Raw genomic sequence first — 14,112 nt, 5'->3', positions numbered from 1 at the left:
TGTCGCTCTTTTATTTGTGTCGTCCAAAAGAGAAAACAAACTGTTATCTAAGAGCAGTGGTTCTCAACCCTCTCCTCGGGGACCCCCAGCCGTTCCACATATCTGATCTGTTCCACCACCAGCACACCTGATTCAACTGATCGAGTGCAAAGCAATTATGGTTTGTACTTGATTAGTTGAATCAGGTGTACTGGTGGTGGAACAGATCAAATATGTGGAACGGCTGGTGGTCCCCGAGGAGAGGTTTGAGAAACACTGTCTTAAGAGTGTTTAAATGTTTGAAACCATACATTTATTTCATTATTTGCTGTAGATTTCATTGTCTCATGTATCATTCACCAGTGTACATTTTTGTGACTTTTAAAGTTAAAGTTGTGTGAAAAAATGTGGATGTGACAACATCTGCAACAACTTTGCAATCATACATACATACAGTAGAATTGACTATGTGGATTTTTCAGAAATATGGTCTTATGATCACATGGTAACATCAAGATAATGATGATGGCAAATAGAATTTAGGCATTTGTCTAATTACTGTATTTTAATGCTGCCATTTCACTCACAATGACCTATTTATAATGGCGTTGCTCTGGAAACTATAGTACCATCAGAGGCCATCTGTCTGTATGTATTTCATGCCGTTTATTGCAGTCTCATACTGATGCATAGAGTTTCCCAACTGTTGTTACTGTTTTGTAGTCATGGATTGTTCCTCTGTGTGTATAGTTGAACCCCAACCCAACGAGGGGCTTTTGACGCTGAAGTCTCCATCCTCTCATGACATTGTCTCACAACTTGTTGGTGTATATTGTGTTGTTACCACAAGCTTCTGAAATTAGTGTTGTTGCCATGAGCTAGTTGCATGACATGACTGTTGAAGTGAGGTTATTGCAGGGTAAGTAAGGTTCTATCTCCATTTTTGTCAAAATTTAGTTTTTTACATAATCTGATCCATTAGGTGTTTATTAATACCTGTGTGGTGTTATTTTTAAATGTTTAAATGTTTGAGTTAGTAATTGATCAAATACAAAGGTTCCATCTCACAAAACATAATGGAATGTAAAAACTTTGACACTCAATATCTCTGAACTGCCCTAAACGGAGATAGAACCTTATCATTCTAAGCGGAGATAGAACCTTATCATTCTAAGCTCACGTGGGTTGTGGTTACAATGCATTACCAGTTGTCACTGTCAGTGTGAAGGATGTTGTCATGACTGCGGCCCTCTCACCTGGGCTGCGGTTCCTCTGTCCCTCTCTAGGAAGCAGAGACTCCACGCAGCGTGCTGGAGGAGATTGGGCTGACATAGTCCCTCACCACCTGCCCAAACACCCAAACACCCAAACACCCAAACACCCAAACCCCACACACCCAAACACCCAAACCCCACACACTCCTCCATACGTTTCTGTCTGCTCACTGACGTAGCACACACACACTGTGTTCACTCCTGTGCATCTCTGTTCCAATACTCTCTTTTAAACCTTTTAACAACACACACAATATAGCTAGCAGTGTTAAGGATACTGTATCTCCCACTAAATGATTGTTTATTATCAGTATTTCCCATCTGCCTTAAGATATGTCCACAGTAGAATTATCCAAAGTACATTGTAACACGAATGAAATGTTGGTTGAATTAACTGTTTTCCACACCGATATTACCTGAGATGCTGAGATTTGTCTTGAAGACTTTCTGACCAAAACCTTTCCTTTTTTTAAAGAAAAAACAGACAAACACTTTTTCATAGATGCTTAGATTAAATTTGAGTGCTTTGTGTAAACATTTCTAAAAAACCAAAGAGTTTTCTTTTCTTTTTTTAAAACATTGCATCAATGTGACAAGATTCTGTTGAACTCAGTTGAAAGTGCAAAATAGACATTTAATTTATTTTACTGCCCTGGGTATTCTTAGAAATATTCAAATGTTCCAATGTTCCAAATATTCCAATGCGCATTATTACAGCACTCTATAGCCATAGCCACTGTATCTGTCATGTTGAATTATAGATTCAGATGTAACCTATGTATATATTCAATCAGCCATAATCACCAATTGAATTGTTCTACTGTAATTATGTGTCCACCATCCAAGTATTTGTTTCATCATATCAATAACGACATGAACAGTATATGTACCTATGTCTATTTTGCGGAGTAGTGTTGTATTGTTGTTTGAACTGGTGCAGTGTTTCGTGTTCAACTTGAAATAGATTTGTTTACAATAGTTCACAAGTGCTGTTTTCCTCTGTTTCTTCTGTACTGTATGGACTGATGGACTGACTTACATAGCGCCTTTATCCAAAGCGCTTTACAACGGCCTCTCATTCACCCATTCACACACACATTCACACACCGATGGCGGCAACTGCAAGCTGCCATGCAAGGCGCCGGCCCGCTCACTGGGAGCAATTTTGGGGTTCTGTGTCTTGCCCAAGGACACTTCGACATGTGGCCAGCCGGGGCTCGAACCGCTGATCTGCCGACCTTGCGATCATTAGACGGCGACTCTACCTCCTGCACCACAGCCGCCCCATAATGATGATATGATCATGATAATGCAATAGCTCCAAAAGTTGTGGCCAGGATTGCTCCATATCTTAGTATTCTTAGCACACACAAAGAATATCTCCAAAGCTTTTACATCTTCTCTGAAAGGAAGTGAGGCGTATCCAATTAGATTCAGTCCTGCGCTGTAATATGAAATGTGGGTCTGAGCCATAATTCTATGCTCAGTTAGTTTCTCCATCTTCTCAAGGCCAAGTGTACGTTTCCTGATCCGTACTCAATTCAATTTGCTTGGGGTTTTAAGGGATAACTTTCAGCTCAAGATCATTTGCCTTTCCCTCAGTCTCTGATGCCATTATTATCTAGTTCAGCTCCTCTCAAAGTCGTGAAACTTGATGATCAAAAGGAGAGTGTTGCAAACTGAAAAAAGATATGGCACATGATTATTTTTTTTCTGAGTGGGGCAGTCACACTCATATTTCTCATTTTATTGATAGATACAGTGAAGGTTTAGACAGGAAGGATGGGTGAGAGAGAGAGGAGGGATGACATGCAGGATATGTCCCCGGCCAGAATCGAACCGGGGACCCTGCAGGTTACATGGTCAACGCTTAACCCGCTACGCCACCTAAGCGCCCCACAGTCATGAAACTTGATTATCAAAAGGAGAGTGTTGCAAACTGAAAAAAGATATGGCACGTGATTTTAAGTCTGTTTATGTGTCACAAATTAAATAGGTCAAGTTATTTAGCAGGAAATGAATACATGTTAGTGCTTTGAATAGGCTACATAATCCATATATACAATACTAGGTAATAAGTCTAGGACTAAATCTATTCTAAAAGGGCAATCTTTGTAGTATGTATGCCCACCTTGGTCACAGTACATCTACAAGTATAATCCCACACATCTTACTTTACTTGTTTGCACTTGAACCTGGGTACAAATATATAAACATTACAAAATATGAAAGTCAAAATGTTTTTTCGATTTCATTGGAGACAATATATAGACATTAAATAAGATCACATCTGACAATATAATACAGCTACAGTATATAACACAGTAACGATAAAGAACAGGAGGCATTGGACATTTTGGCGATACCAATACCGCTAGTTCATGATGGGGTAACAGCTATGCTTGTGTACAGTGCTCACAGGCAAGAACATATCAATGACATCATCATAAGGACGACCCCCCTATAAATCACTACACAGCATGTTCATTCATACATCCTTGTCCCTCCGTACATAGCTAATGGTCTTTATATTAATTTATAAATACAACAACAACTTCTAGCTCTTGGTTATAGATCTCTTTGTTAAGGAAGCCAGCATATCATTTTTTCCATGTATAAAACAGAGATTCGCTAACATTTAGATGATAAAAAATATAATAAATTACACCTACAACACATGCTTAAGCAATATCAGATGAGATTTAAGGCTGGGTTGCAATTATATTGATAACCCACTCTCATCCTTATTATTCAATAAACATCCCAATGTTCCAATAAACCTCATTGGGGTGTTACAGACTGAATAAAGTGATCTGGTCTAGTCTAGGACTTGAGACCCTTGGCAGTTCCGAGACAGTCCGGAAGCAATAGCTGCTGTGAGGAGTCGCAAGGACGTCCTCAATTTGGGGATGGCGGTTTGTCAGGTCCTTCATGGTTAATTCTGTCAGGAATTACTGAGGCTGCGGTGGTGTTCCAGAGAATCGGCGACTTTAACTGTCCTCCTGCAGCATCTCTTCAATCTCTTTGTCCCAGTTGTCGTCACGGCTCTCAGCGTCAGCCACCACTTCATACTCCTGAAGCTCCATCTGCAGCTCCCTCTCCCAGTCTGCTGTCTCCTCTGAAACACACAATGCTTCCACATTCATCTATTTGCCTTGGAAACCACCAGTGGTGTAGTCTAGTTTTTTCTAGAGGGTATACAGGGTGATTTTTCCCTCCCAGCCTCATATCGTTCATTTCGAAACGTCATAAAAATGTTATAAGGCTGATCTGTGCATGATAGTGCTGCATTTTGACATATTTCATGTCGCATCTCCCCCCTTTGATGGTATATGACGCTATAGTCAGTCTCAATGGTCCAAAATTCAAGTGCTTCGTAACACAGACGGGGTGAATTTTATGAATGAAAGTGAAAGTTCTGTCACAAAACGCTGTTACGTATCCTCACACATTTTTAAGTGGGTATATGGAAATCCTTGGCCTTTCCTAGTGGGTATACGACGTAGTCCTCCGTATCACATAGACGATACCACTGTTTGAAACCATTCCAATAAAAGGTGAACAAATAGAGTCAAAAACAAACATGGCACTTCTATATTTGCTTTGTTTTGGACTCCAAAAACGTACCCTCCTGTGCAGAGGCCTCCTCTCTGTTGTCCAACACTAGCTGCTCCATTTCCTTGCGGAGATCTTCCTGGTTGATGTCGCAGGAGTCAAAAGCGTCGCTTACAAACTCAGACACGCCTGGGCTGGTGGACACCTCCTCCTCATCCTGCCATCATAGAAAGAGATGAGAGAAAGTCAAATGGTCTCAGATCTACTGTCTCTCCCAATGGTCTCAGATCTACTGTCTCTCCCAGTGGTCTCAGATCTACTGTCTCTCCCAGTTTCTGGTCTCTCAAGGAAGAGTGGATGTTGTATTCCTCAGTCAGCCCCATCCACAATGTCTGAGTAACTGAGTACAGAGCATAGAGTACAGTAGTGAGACCTTCATTTAAGAATGAGAGCAGATCAAAAGCACGCAGTCTTACCTCATTGGGCTTCGGTTTGGCATTGATGATGGTAGGGGGTGTTTTCGGTCTGATGATTTCTGCTAAATGTATGTAGCATAATTAACACACAGTTTTATTCTAGAAATATAAATATCATATGATTATCATAATCTGTATGTACTAGAAATCTGCCAAAATGAATATAAATAGTATAGATAGATAGATAGATAGATAGATAGATAGATAGACAGACAGACAGATAGATAGATAGATAGATAGATAGATAGATAGATAGATAGATAGAATGTTAGATAGATAGATAGATAGATAGATAGATAGATAGATAGATAGATAGATAGATAGATAGATAGATAGATAGATAGATAGATAGACAGACAGATAGATAGATAGATAGATAGATAGATAGATAGATAGATAGATAGATAGATAGATAGATAGATAGGTAGATAGATAGATAGATAGATAGATAGATAGATAGATAGATATACTGGATATATTGAGAGTAATACAGGTTACAGAAGCTATGCTACCTGTTTTGTGATTATCTTCAGGAATGGTGCTGTTTTTCACCTCCTCGCTCTCCTCTGCAGCCTGTGCAGCCAGGGCAGTGAGCTGGGCAGACTGCTTTATCAGGGACACACGGTAGAAGTAATTCCTCCAGAAGACATCCTCCTTTACGCTGAAATTAACACAAGTTAACGTAGATGAATGCAAAAGGCTTCATTTTAATAGAAGTGATTACATAACGCACCTAACCAAATTATATTTCTATAAGGTATAATGCTTCCATGAAACTTTTTATTTATTAAATAAATGTATAAAACATGTCGTGGATTAATAACGAGACTCAAGATAGGAACTTTAGGAGCTTTAAATCTAGATATAATATTTATTAAAGAAAATGATCTTTTCACAACTCGAGTTGGGACAGTCAAATGACTTCACAATGGGAAGCTTTCAAAAAGACTGCCACCCAACTCTCACATAGTACAATTGATATACGTATAGTTTTTTTAACCAGATAAGTTATTTCATTTGATCATACTGTAACGAACCTGTATACGTTTTTTTACAATTTACAGTGAAAGAAAAATCCTTTTTGTCCATAGTCCTTGTGTTTTCTCATTCAGCATCGAAACTCCTTGACAGATTACAGTATAACAAACGTTTTGTTTTAGAGCTACGGTGAAGATGAAAGGCCAAAGCTCAAGATCAGACATCGACCTGTAAATGATTTACAGAAATCATACTGTAACAAACCTTTATATGGTCCGTTAGCAGTTCCACCAAGGGAGTTGACTCATTCGGTGTTGTGGTTAGCGCGGCCGGCGGTTATGCGGAGGTTCGGGGTTCGACTCCCGCATGGCCGCCGGGTCGAACCCCCCCCATTAGCAGCTCCACCAAGTGAGTCAACTCTTTTGGTGTTGTGGTTAGTTAACTCTTTTGGTGTTGTGGTTAGCGCGGCCGGCATTATGCGGGAGATCGGGGTTCGACCCCCCCCATGGGGCGAGTTACACTACCAGTTCCCGTTCGCTACAATACTTAACTTATTTTTGTGCCGCTTTGGGTGAATGCTTATTTGGCAGGAGGACCCCAACATTTCCTCTTGCAGTTCGCTTGTAGTTAAAGGTTGAGTGCATAATAATGATATCCCTTTTCCTCTGATTAGATCTGGGGGCTACAGCTTTGATTTCGGAGAATAATACTAGATAATTGTCGGGTCATATGCAGCGCTGCTAGCGTGTTGAAGGCTAACTTCTTCAAGATCCATGTTTTGATAATGTAGCCAACGCCTACAGAATGGTAATCGTGTCATGGGGGAGTTTTGTGGTGGTTGGTCTAGTCTAGTGGATAGTGAGTTGGACTTGTGATCGGAAGGTTGTGAGTTCAAATCCCGCCTGAAACCACACCATTACGGTACTAGTGTGCCCTTGAGTAAGGCACTTAGCCCTCAGTTACTCCAGGGGGAATGTCCCTGTAATTCGTAATTGTAAATCGCTTTGGATTAAAAGCGTCTGCAAGATTTATGCATGAATGGTATTGATACTGTATTGTCAACATAGTCATAACATTGATAACGAGTCTGCTGATGGAGTAAATTCCCGTGGGACCGACAGCAGAGTCCTAAACGAACTGTTTATGAACACAAGGCCCAAACAGCTCTGTGTTCACAAACAGGACAGTCAGACTCAAAACAATCCCACAGGAACACTCCACTGTTACACTCTGTGTGAACATGGATACACCATGCATACATACAATACATACGTGTTAAAAATCCTTTACAAGATGCAGTATAGAGCATTATGAAATGCCATACATGTGAAAAATCCATTACACAAACAATAGACGCAGGCTTACTGTTTGGGCACCAGGTCGAAGCGCATCCTGTTGAGCAGCTGGTCCTCCTCCAGCATCACCAGGGCGGTCGGGTGCATCTGCTCAAAGTCAAAGTGGAACTGCACCCCTGCAGGAGGGTCCCGCAGGAAGTTCCTCTTGTCCTGTAACAACACAAGTCTTATGAAACGACATAATAACTTTCTGTGAAAATATGTTTCTACAAATTGAGAGCAAGTGACAATTTCCAAAAGAGGGACCATTAGGCCTACATTGCTTAGAGTGGTTAATCCAAGAATTTCAATGGAAGTTACTTGTACAGTATTTATTCATAATATCCACTCATATTGGTACTGAATATTTTGTCTTGAGTATTGTCGTGTTGTCGTCTTGTTGTTGTATGTACTGTAGCTTGTTTAGCATGGTAGAATACCAAGTCATGTTCCTAGTGCACTGCACATGGCGAATAAAGTTGAATTTAATTGAAGTGACTTGATACCCACAGCTGAGAGAGCTAACATCTGTTGCTGTATGGTCTCTTCTTCGTTGTAACCAACCCATGGTGGCACAGCAACATCTAATAATAAGGTAATGAGAAATTATGCATTGAATAAAATCAAAATGTCTTTTTTACATTTCAAAACGAAGTCGTGACACCCACCTATCTTTTTGGCATTTTTCTCTTGAACAAATTTGTCTTGCTCTTTCTGGAAAGCTCCCAAAATTGTCTGTGGGTAAAAAAGTTAATTGACTCAGAGACAACAATTTGTATTTCTTAAGACAAGACAATCCCTCTTCTTGCATTATTAGAGCTAGGCCTACAATGCAAACATCATAGAGTAAAGCATGATAGAAGCATCATAGAATAAAGCATGCACCTTGCATGCACCTAAGCATGCACCTAATGCACCTTGTCAATAATGCCATCAATCTTCCCCTCCTCAACACTTTTCTTTATATGTTGTGCTGTCTCTGCAACGGACTCAGATATCCTTCTTGTGGCACTGCTTGCAAAGTTGTAAATGTAACCTACGCAGAAGACAGAAACATTTATTGATAGTTTTGGCTGTATTAGAAAAATTAAGGATGGATTCTAGCATGTTAATACACTTGACTTTTGTTAGAGATCTTAGAGTAAAGACCCATTATTGTCATTGTAGATAGAATTTGTAAACCTTTACCTTCCAATAAAATAGCCTACATTAGAATTAATAACTCCTGCTAGCTACTGTGGTTTTAAGATCCACTGCACAGGAAATGCATTGTATTTATAAAGTATTAGCCAGGGATGCATTCTACATTACCAGTGTCTTGTAAACCCATATCATAATATATAATGATATCATATTATGTGCTGGGCTCTTGATTAAGCATTGAGAAACTTTGATAAACAAAACAATCAATCATCAATGTATTACGTAAATGTATCCATTTGTTTACAAATGATTATGTAAAAAATATATGAAATTACCACTGAATCCATTAGCTTGCTGGAGAGGCTGTTGAGGTTGATCAACCTTTGTGTCTGCTGAAGGTTTGTTGACTTCACAATCTTCTATGTCAGGTGGCTTTTCCATCTCTTTAACAACCTCATCAGGAGATTCCACTCCCTCAGTCTGTGGACCAGTGGACCCCTCCAAGCCAAACCATGCCCCTAAGCCCTTCAACATCTTGTTTTTTTCCCCAAATCTATTGTCCAATTTATTCACAAGAAATAATGTAACATCTAGTTCTCTCCAGGTTCTCTGATCATCGTTTTAACGTCATGCGCCAACTTCCGCGTTTGGAACTAAAATTGGCCCTTTTCCCCATCCTTAGACCACAGAAAAACGTCGCGTTGTCATGGTAACGCATTCGTTCTTTCCCCCTCTCCGAAACCTTGACGCTAGGTTAGTTTGCTCTCGTTTTGAGGTTTGCTAATGATTTAAATACCTTTAAATGTGTCTCCATTGACTGGTTCAGACATATAGATTACAAAAAAGAGAGTACAAATAGTGTTAATAGCTGGGGACGTACGCTGGGAACTTTATATATATTTAATATTATACTCTGACAGACAGGGTTCCACCACCAGATAGCGCTGTTTGCTAGCTAGATAAATCTCATCGAGTCTGTGCGCCTGAAAGGTGTAAAACTTGAACAACTAGATAACCGCAGCTAATGTAGCGATTCTAACTGAATCAATCAACTGGTATTTAGATAGTTGTCATTGCTCATCGGAAAAAACATAAAAACCTAATACTAGCATATACGTGCCATCATGGCATTATACGTTGGTCTTTGTGTGTCAGCTCCATCAGGTGCTGTGTGCTCCCCGCGCCCCTACTGGTCATTCCAGGTTACTGCGCCTCTACTGGTCATTCCAGGTACTGCAAATTGTGTGACGAACCTAATCCTTCTCTCTGCATTACAGGCTGCAAACGTTGGGCTTGAGCTAGACCCCTTGGCTTGACGAAAGGTGTATCTCTTCTTCATAGACTTCAAGAGTATCGTTTGATATTTACTTGGCTTTGACATAATCTTGTAGAATTGACAGGCGCACAAGTGATGAATAACATGAAGAATGAAGTGTAAGTTGGAGAGTCGTGCGTGCCAACAAAGCAGGAGGTCCCTTCCAACAAGTTGCAATCCCAGCAGGTAAACCAAACGAGTGGAAAAAAGAAAATGTTGTTAATGTCTACTAGCTTTGTGGCTACAGTTTGGATCACCCTCTGCTCTATTGACCATTCACTTTTAGATGTCTTCTTTGTGTTAAGTGTAGTTCACATTAGCTACCTTAACTTAACGACCAGCCAAGTTCTAGTTAGCAATGCACGAAGGTTGTAATTGGGAAATGTTCTCTGGATGCAGCCTAGCCTAGTTAGCTAGCCTCCTAACTAGTTAGTTCTGCCTGGTTATAGAAGTGCATTGCATGTCGTTGTGTTAATAGTCACCAAACGTCAAAGAAAGTTCGCATTTGATTATTAAACTACAGTCGAGATCATTGGGAGTAAAGTAGCGTCATTGATTTTGGATGAACTCTGCGAAATAAAAGGCAGAATGATTCGGTCGCGCATTCGGTAGGAGGAGAGAGGACAATGATTGGATCTCTTAGCTGCTGGCCCTTCATGCTGCTGATACAATAACATGTTGTGTTTAATTCTCTCACTTAGTTTAAGAGCATTAGAGAATCTAGTGAGAACAGAACAGGTGTTTACTCAGCAGTAGGGCATCTAAAGTAAAGTGGTGTTGCAAAAATGCAATTCGTGACGTTAGAATTATAAGGTTCTATCTCCATTTTTGTCAAAATTGAGTTTTTTACATAATCTGATCCATTAGGTGTTTATTAATGCCTGTGTGGTGTTATTTTAAAAATGTTGACATTTTTGAGTTAGTGATTCATAAAAGACAAAGGTTCCATCTCACAAAACATAATGGAATGTAAAAACTTTGACGCTCAATATCCCTGAACTGCCCTAAACGGAGATAGAACCGTATCATTCTAAACTCACGATTTGTCTTTGCTCTAAGGAAACCACTTTAGTTGTTGGTTATATTTTGCCCTCTATCTACTTCTACAAGGTAAGCGCGCCATGGACACTGGGGACAGCAGAAGTGAACCCCGGTATTCCGATGGGGATATCGGCCACAGGCCAGTAATGGAGAGATCAGGAGAGTTGGACCAGAGGACCAGAGATGGCGACGGCTGGAGGCTGGTGGATGTGCTTCTCTCTGGAGGGGCACCCTGGGGGTTCACTCTCAAAGGAGGTCGCGAGCACCGAGAGCCTCTGCTCATCACAAAGGTATGAATGTGTTTGATATTTAATTGATTCATGATGTCCACTGTCTGGTCCATGTTTTCCATAGACACATGTTTGTCTCTCACCACAACACAGAGGTCAGGACCATTCTTCTTCAGTAAGCAAATAAATGTCCTAAGTATTGTCGTCCGTATGTTCAAAATCCAGCCTTTACCTAATGAAATGTTTTTATTTGAAGTGATATTGACTGGCTAGGTTAATTCATGTTTGTTTTTGTTGTCCTTACTGTTATATGGCATCGTATGAAGCAGAATATGTGTAGACTTTCTGACATTTCATCTCCTAGCGTAAATGAAAACAAATTCTATGATTCATTGATGTATGATAATCATTATGGAAACAGAAGCTGCTGCTCTTTATGACAAATGCACCTTTCCCGGTGTTACATTATATCAGAATACAGTTATATTGATTAGTGCCTACTCTTAGGCCACCTCTACAGATAGCAGTACATTTGTTTTCTTTCCATGGAAGAGATTGACTAAGACAACAGTGATGGGCTAACTTCATAACTCAGCTTAGAGTCATCTTTGTAACTGAAAACACCCCCACAAATGCTTTCTCTCACACTCACACTCACACTCACACTCACACTCACACACACACACACACACACACACACACACACACACACACACACACACACACACACACACTCACACTCACACTCACACTCACACTCACACTCACACTCACACTCACACTCACACTCACACTCACACTCACACTCACACTCTCACACTCACACTCACACTCACACTCACACTCACACTCTCTCTCACACTCACACTCACACTCACACTCTCACTCTCACTCACACACATGCCCAGTTAAACACTATGTTTAACTCAACGTTCTCAAGGTTCTTGACAAAATCCACATTTTCCAGTTTGACTGTCAGGGATTTTCTACATTAGCCAGTCTAAATATGTTTATTCAGACAGTACTCCTCCTCGTGTGGGAGCCTGACCCAAGACTCAACCAGGGTGTGAAAAGGGAACAGGATTTCCCAGTTCTCCCTCACACCTTCCTGTCTCCTCTCATCCTGCTGCCCTATGAAGTCATATTCCCCCAATAAACCTGTCTGTCCAGGCCCGCTGACGGATCGCTCCGTGTTCCCGCCGTCCCGAGTTTCCCCTCCTCACTGTAAACTGTCCCTCTCCGTCTGTCTGTATCTCAAACATGACCTGCTGCACCATCTCTTCCCACCGGTATGTGACATGCATACCAATGTTCCAACCCCAAGAGCAAGAGGCCCCATTACAGTAACTCATGGCTGCTTTTATGTCTGTGCCAAATGGGCAACTGTGAGAGGTGGAGGTTTAAGAAAGAATGCGTTGGAAAGTGCCATCTCTCTCTCTTTTTTTTTTTATTTATAGAAAGCTTGAAATGCCCAAAACATGCTGTTACTTGTTTCCTAATTCCTCACAATAGTTTTTAGTGTTGTTCCGATACCATTTTTTGATCCCGATACCGATACCGATACCTGACCGTGCAGTACTTGCCGATACCGAGTACTGATCCGATACCACGGCGTTTGAAAAAACAAAACAAAAAAACATGTTTTTTGAGCCGCATACTCACCTCGATGTAAAATTATTGCTAACACTTAGTCTGGCACTGCTCAAAACCTTTGTAAAACTCGTAAAGTTTTTGTAAAACTTAAGTAAAAAAAAAAAAAAAAAAACGTACGTTTTTGTAAAGTACTCGCCGATACCGATACCAGCATTTTTGTGCGTATCGGTGGCCATGCCGATACTAGTATCGGTATCGGAACAACACTAATAGTTTTGTAATATTTGTTTCCCCCTCAGCAGGATATCATTTTTCCATATAAAAATGCTCATGACCTTAGTGGGATGATCTGACATGTACAAAAGGGGTTCTGACGGTTCTGAGGTCCACCCTTACAATTGACAGTGTGAGGGGGAACAGTTCCACAGACATTTACACACTTTAACTTCTGCGTTGGCTGCTGGTTAATGATTTACCACAAAGGACCTTGCTGATTAATTTGAGGGGTAAAAAACACCAGCTCCTGTTTGCAGTCTCGAATTTGTCTGTTTTCTGCTTGCTTTTGTGTGTCATTTCTCTGTTTGTTTACCCAAACAAGTCCAAAGTCCACCACTTACTTACTGTAGCTTGCATAGCCCAGTGCTCATTGCATAGGAACACTGGCTCCATTGGAGCACTAGTTATAGTGACCACCTTTACTCCTTCAATGTAGATTTTTTTTAGTAACATGTGATCAAAATGAGCGGAATTCTTGACATTTTGTCAAGTATTTAAGGAGCTGAGAGAGCTCATGGTCAGGTCACACTGCTGGGGTTGTTAGTATAAGCCCACTAGCTACCCAACTGTATCGCAGTTTTGGGTTCAATCTTGGCAACGTTTCAGTTCCTTTGTCACTGAATGCCAGAACAAACGCTCCAGGGGACCGGCAACGCTACTCAAATCTCAAGTGGACACGGTCACAACAGTTGGTGAGAAGTTAATCATTTTTGACTGTTTACACAGTCTGCTATCATAGGGTTTTAAAACCATTATGTCTCTTCAATCAAAAAGGTATGATTAACCAAATGATACACTGGCTAGGAGAATTTGTTTACTTTGAATCATATGGATAAAACGAGTAGGCCTTAAGTGTAGTACTTCTTTCAGAAAGCTACCCTCCACTTCACATTACAAAGAAGGTACAGACGTGAGAAG

The 14,112-nt window shown here is 40.6% G+C and overlaps 2 protein-coding genes across 2 annotated transcripts in view; one reads left to right on the top strand and one right to left on the bottom strand.

The window, feature by feature from the left end:
• Window positions 1-4,083: 4,083 nt before the first annotated feature.
• LOC308161910 (synapse-associated protein 1-like) lies at window positions 4,084-9,936 on the bottom strand (the record flags this gene model as incomplete). The annotated part of the gene is made up of 9 exons (XM_080535990.1): window positions 4,084-4,371; window positions 4,881-5,025; window positions 5,285-5,346; window positions 5,797-5,945; window positions 7,628-7,767; window positions 8,107-8,180; window positions 8,265-8,331; window positions 8,514-8,632; window positions 9,876-9,936. 9 exons carry the CDS (start codon window positions 9,934-9,936, stop codon window positions 4,244-4,246), a joined length of 945 nt encoding a protein of 314 aa, XP_080392116.1. The 3' UTR covers window positions 4,084-4,243.
• A 1,239-nt stretch (window positions 9,937-11,175) lies between these two features.
• shroom2a (shroom family member 2a) overlaps window positions 11,176-14,112 on the top strand; it is a gene marked incomplete at its 5' end in the record, with an annotated part of 39,656 nt that continues 36,719 nt past the window's right edge. Inside the window, 2 exon segments of the mRNA XM_080535989.1 lie at window positions 11,176-11,385; window positions 13,704-13,886. Of these exon segments, the coding sequence (XP_080392115.1) occupies window positions 11,176-11,385; window positions 13,704-13,886 (393 nt within the window).

The sequence above is a fragment of the Nansenia antarctica genome, assembly GCF_963989245.1.
Source record: "Nansenia antarctica genome assembly, chromosome: 7".
NCBI classification, from domain to species: Eukaryota; Metazoa; Chordata; class Actinopteri; order Argentiniformes; family Microstomatidae; genus Nansenia; species Nansenia antarctica.
Note: the sequence above shows the minus strand (reverse complement) of the source record. Positions and strands in the feature narration are given on the sequence as shown.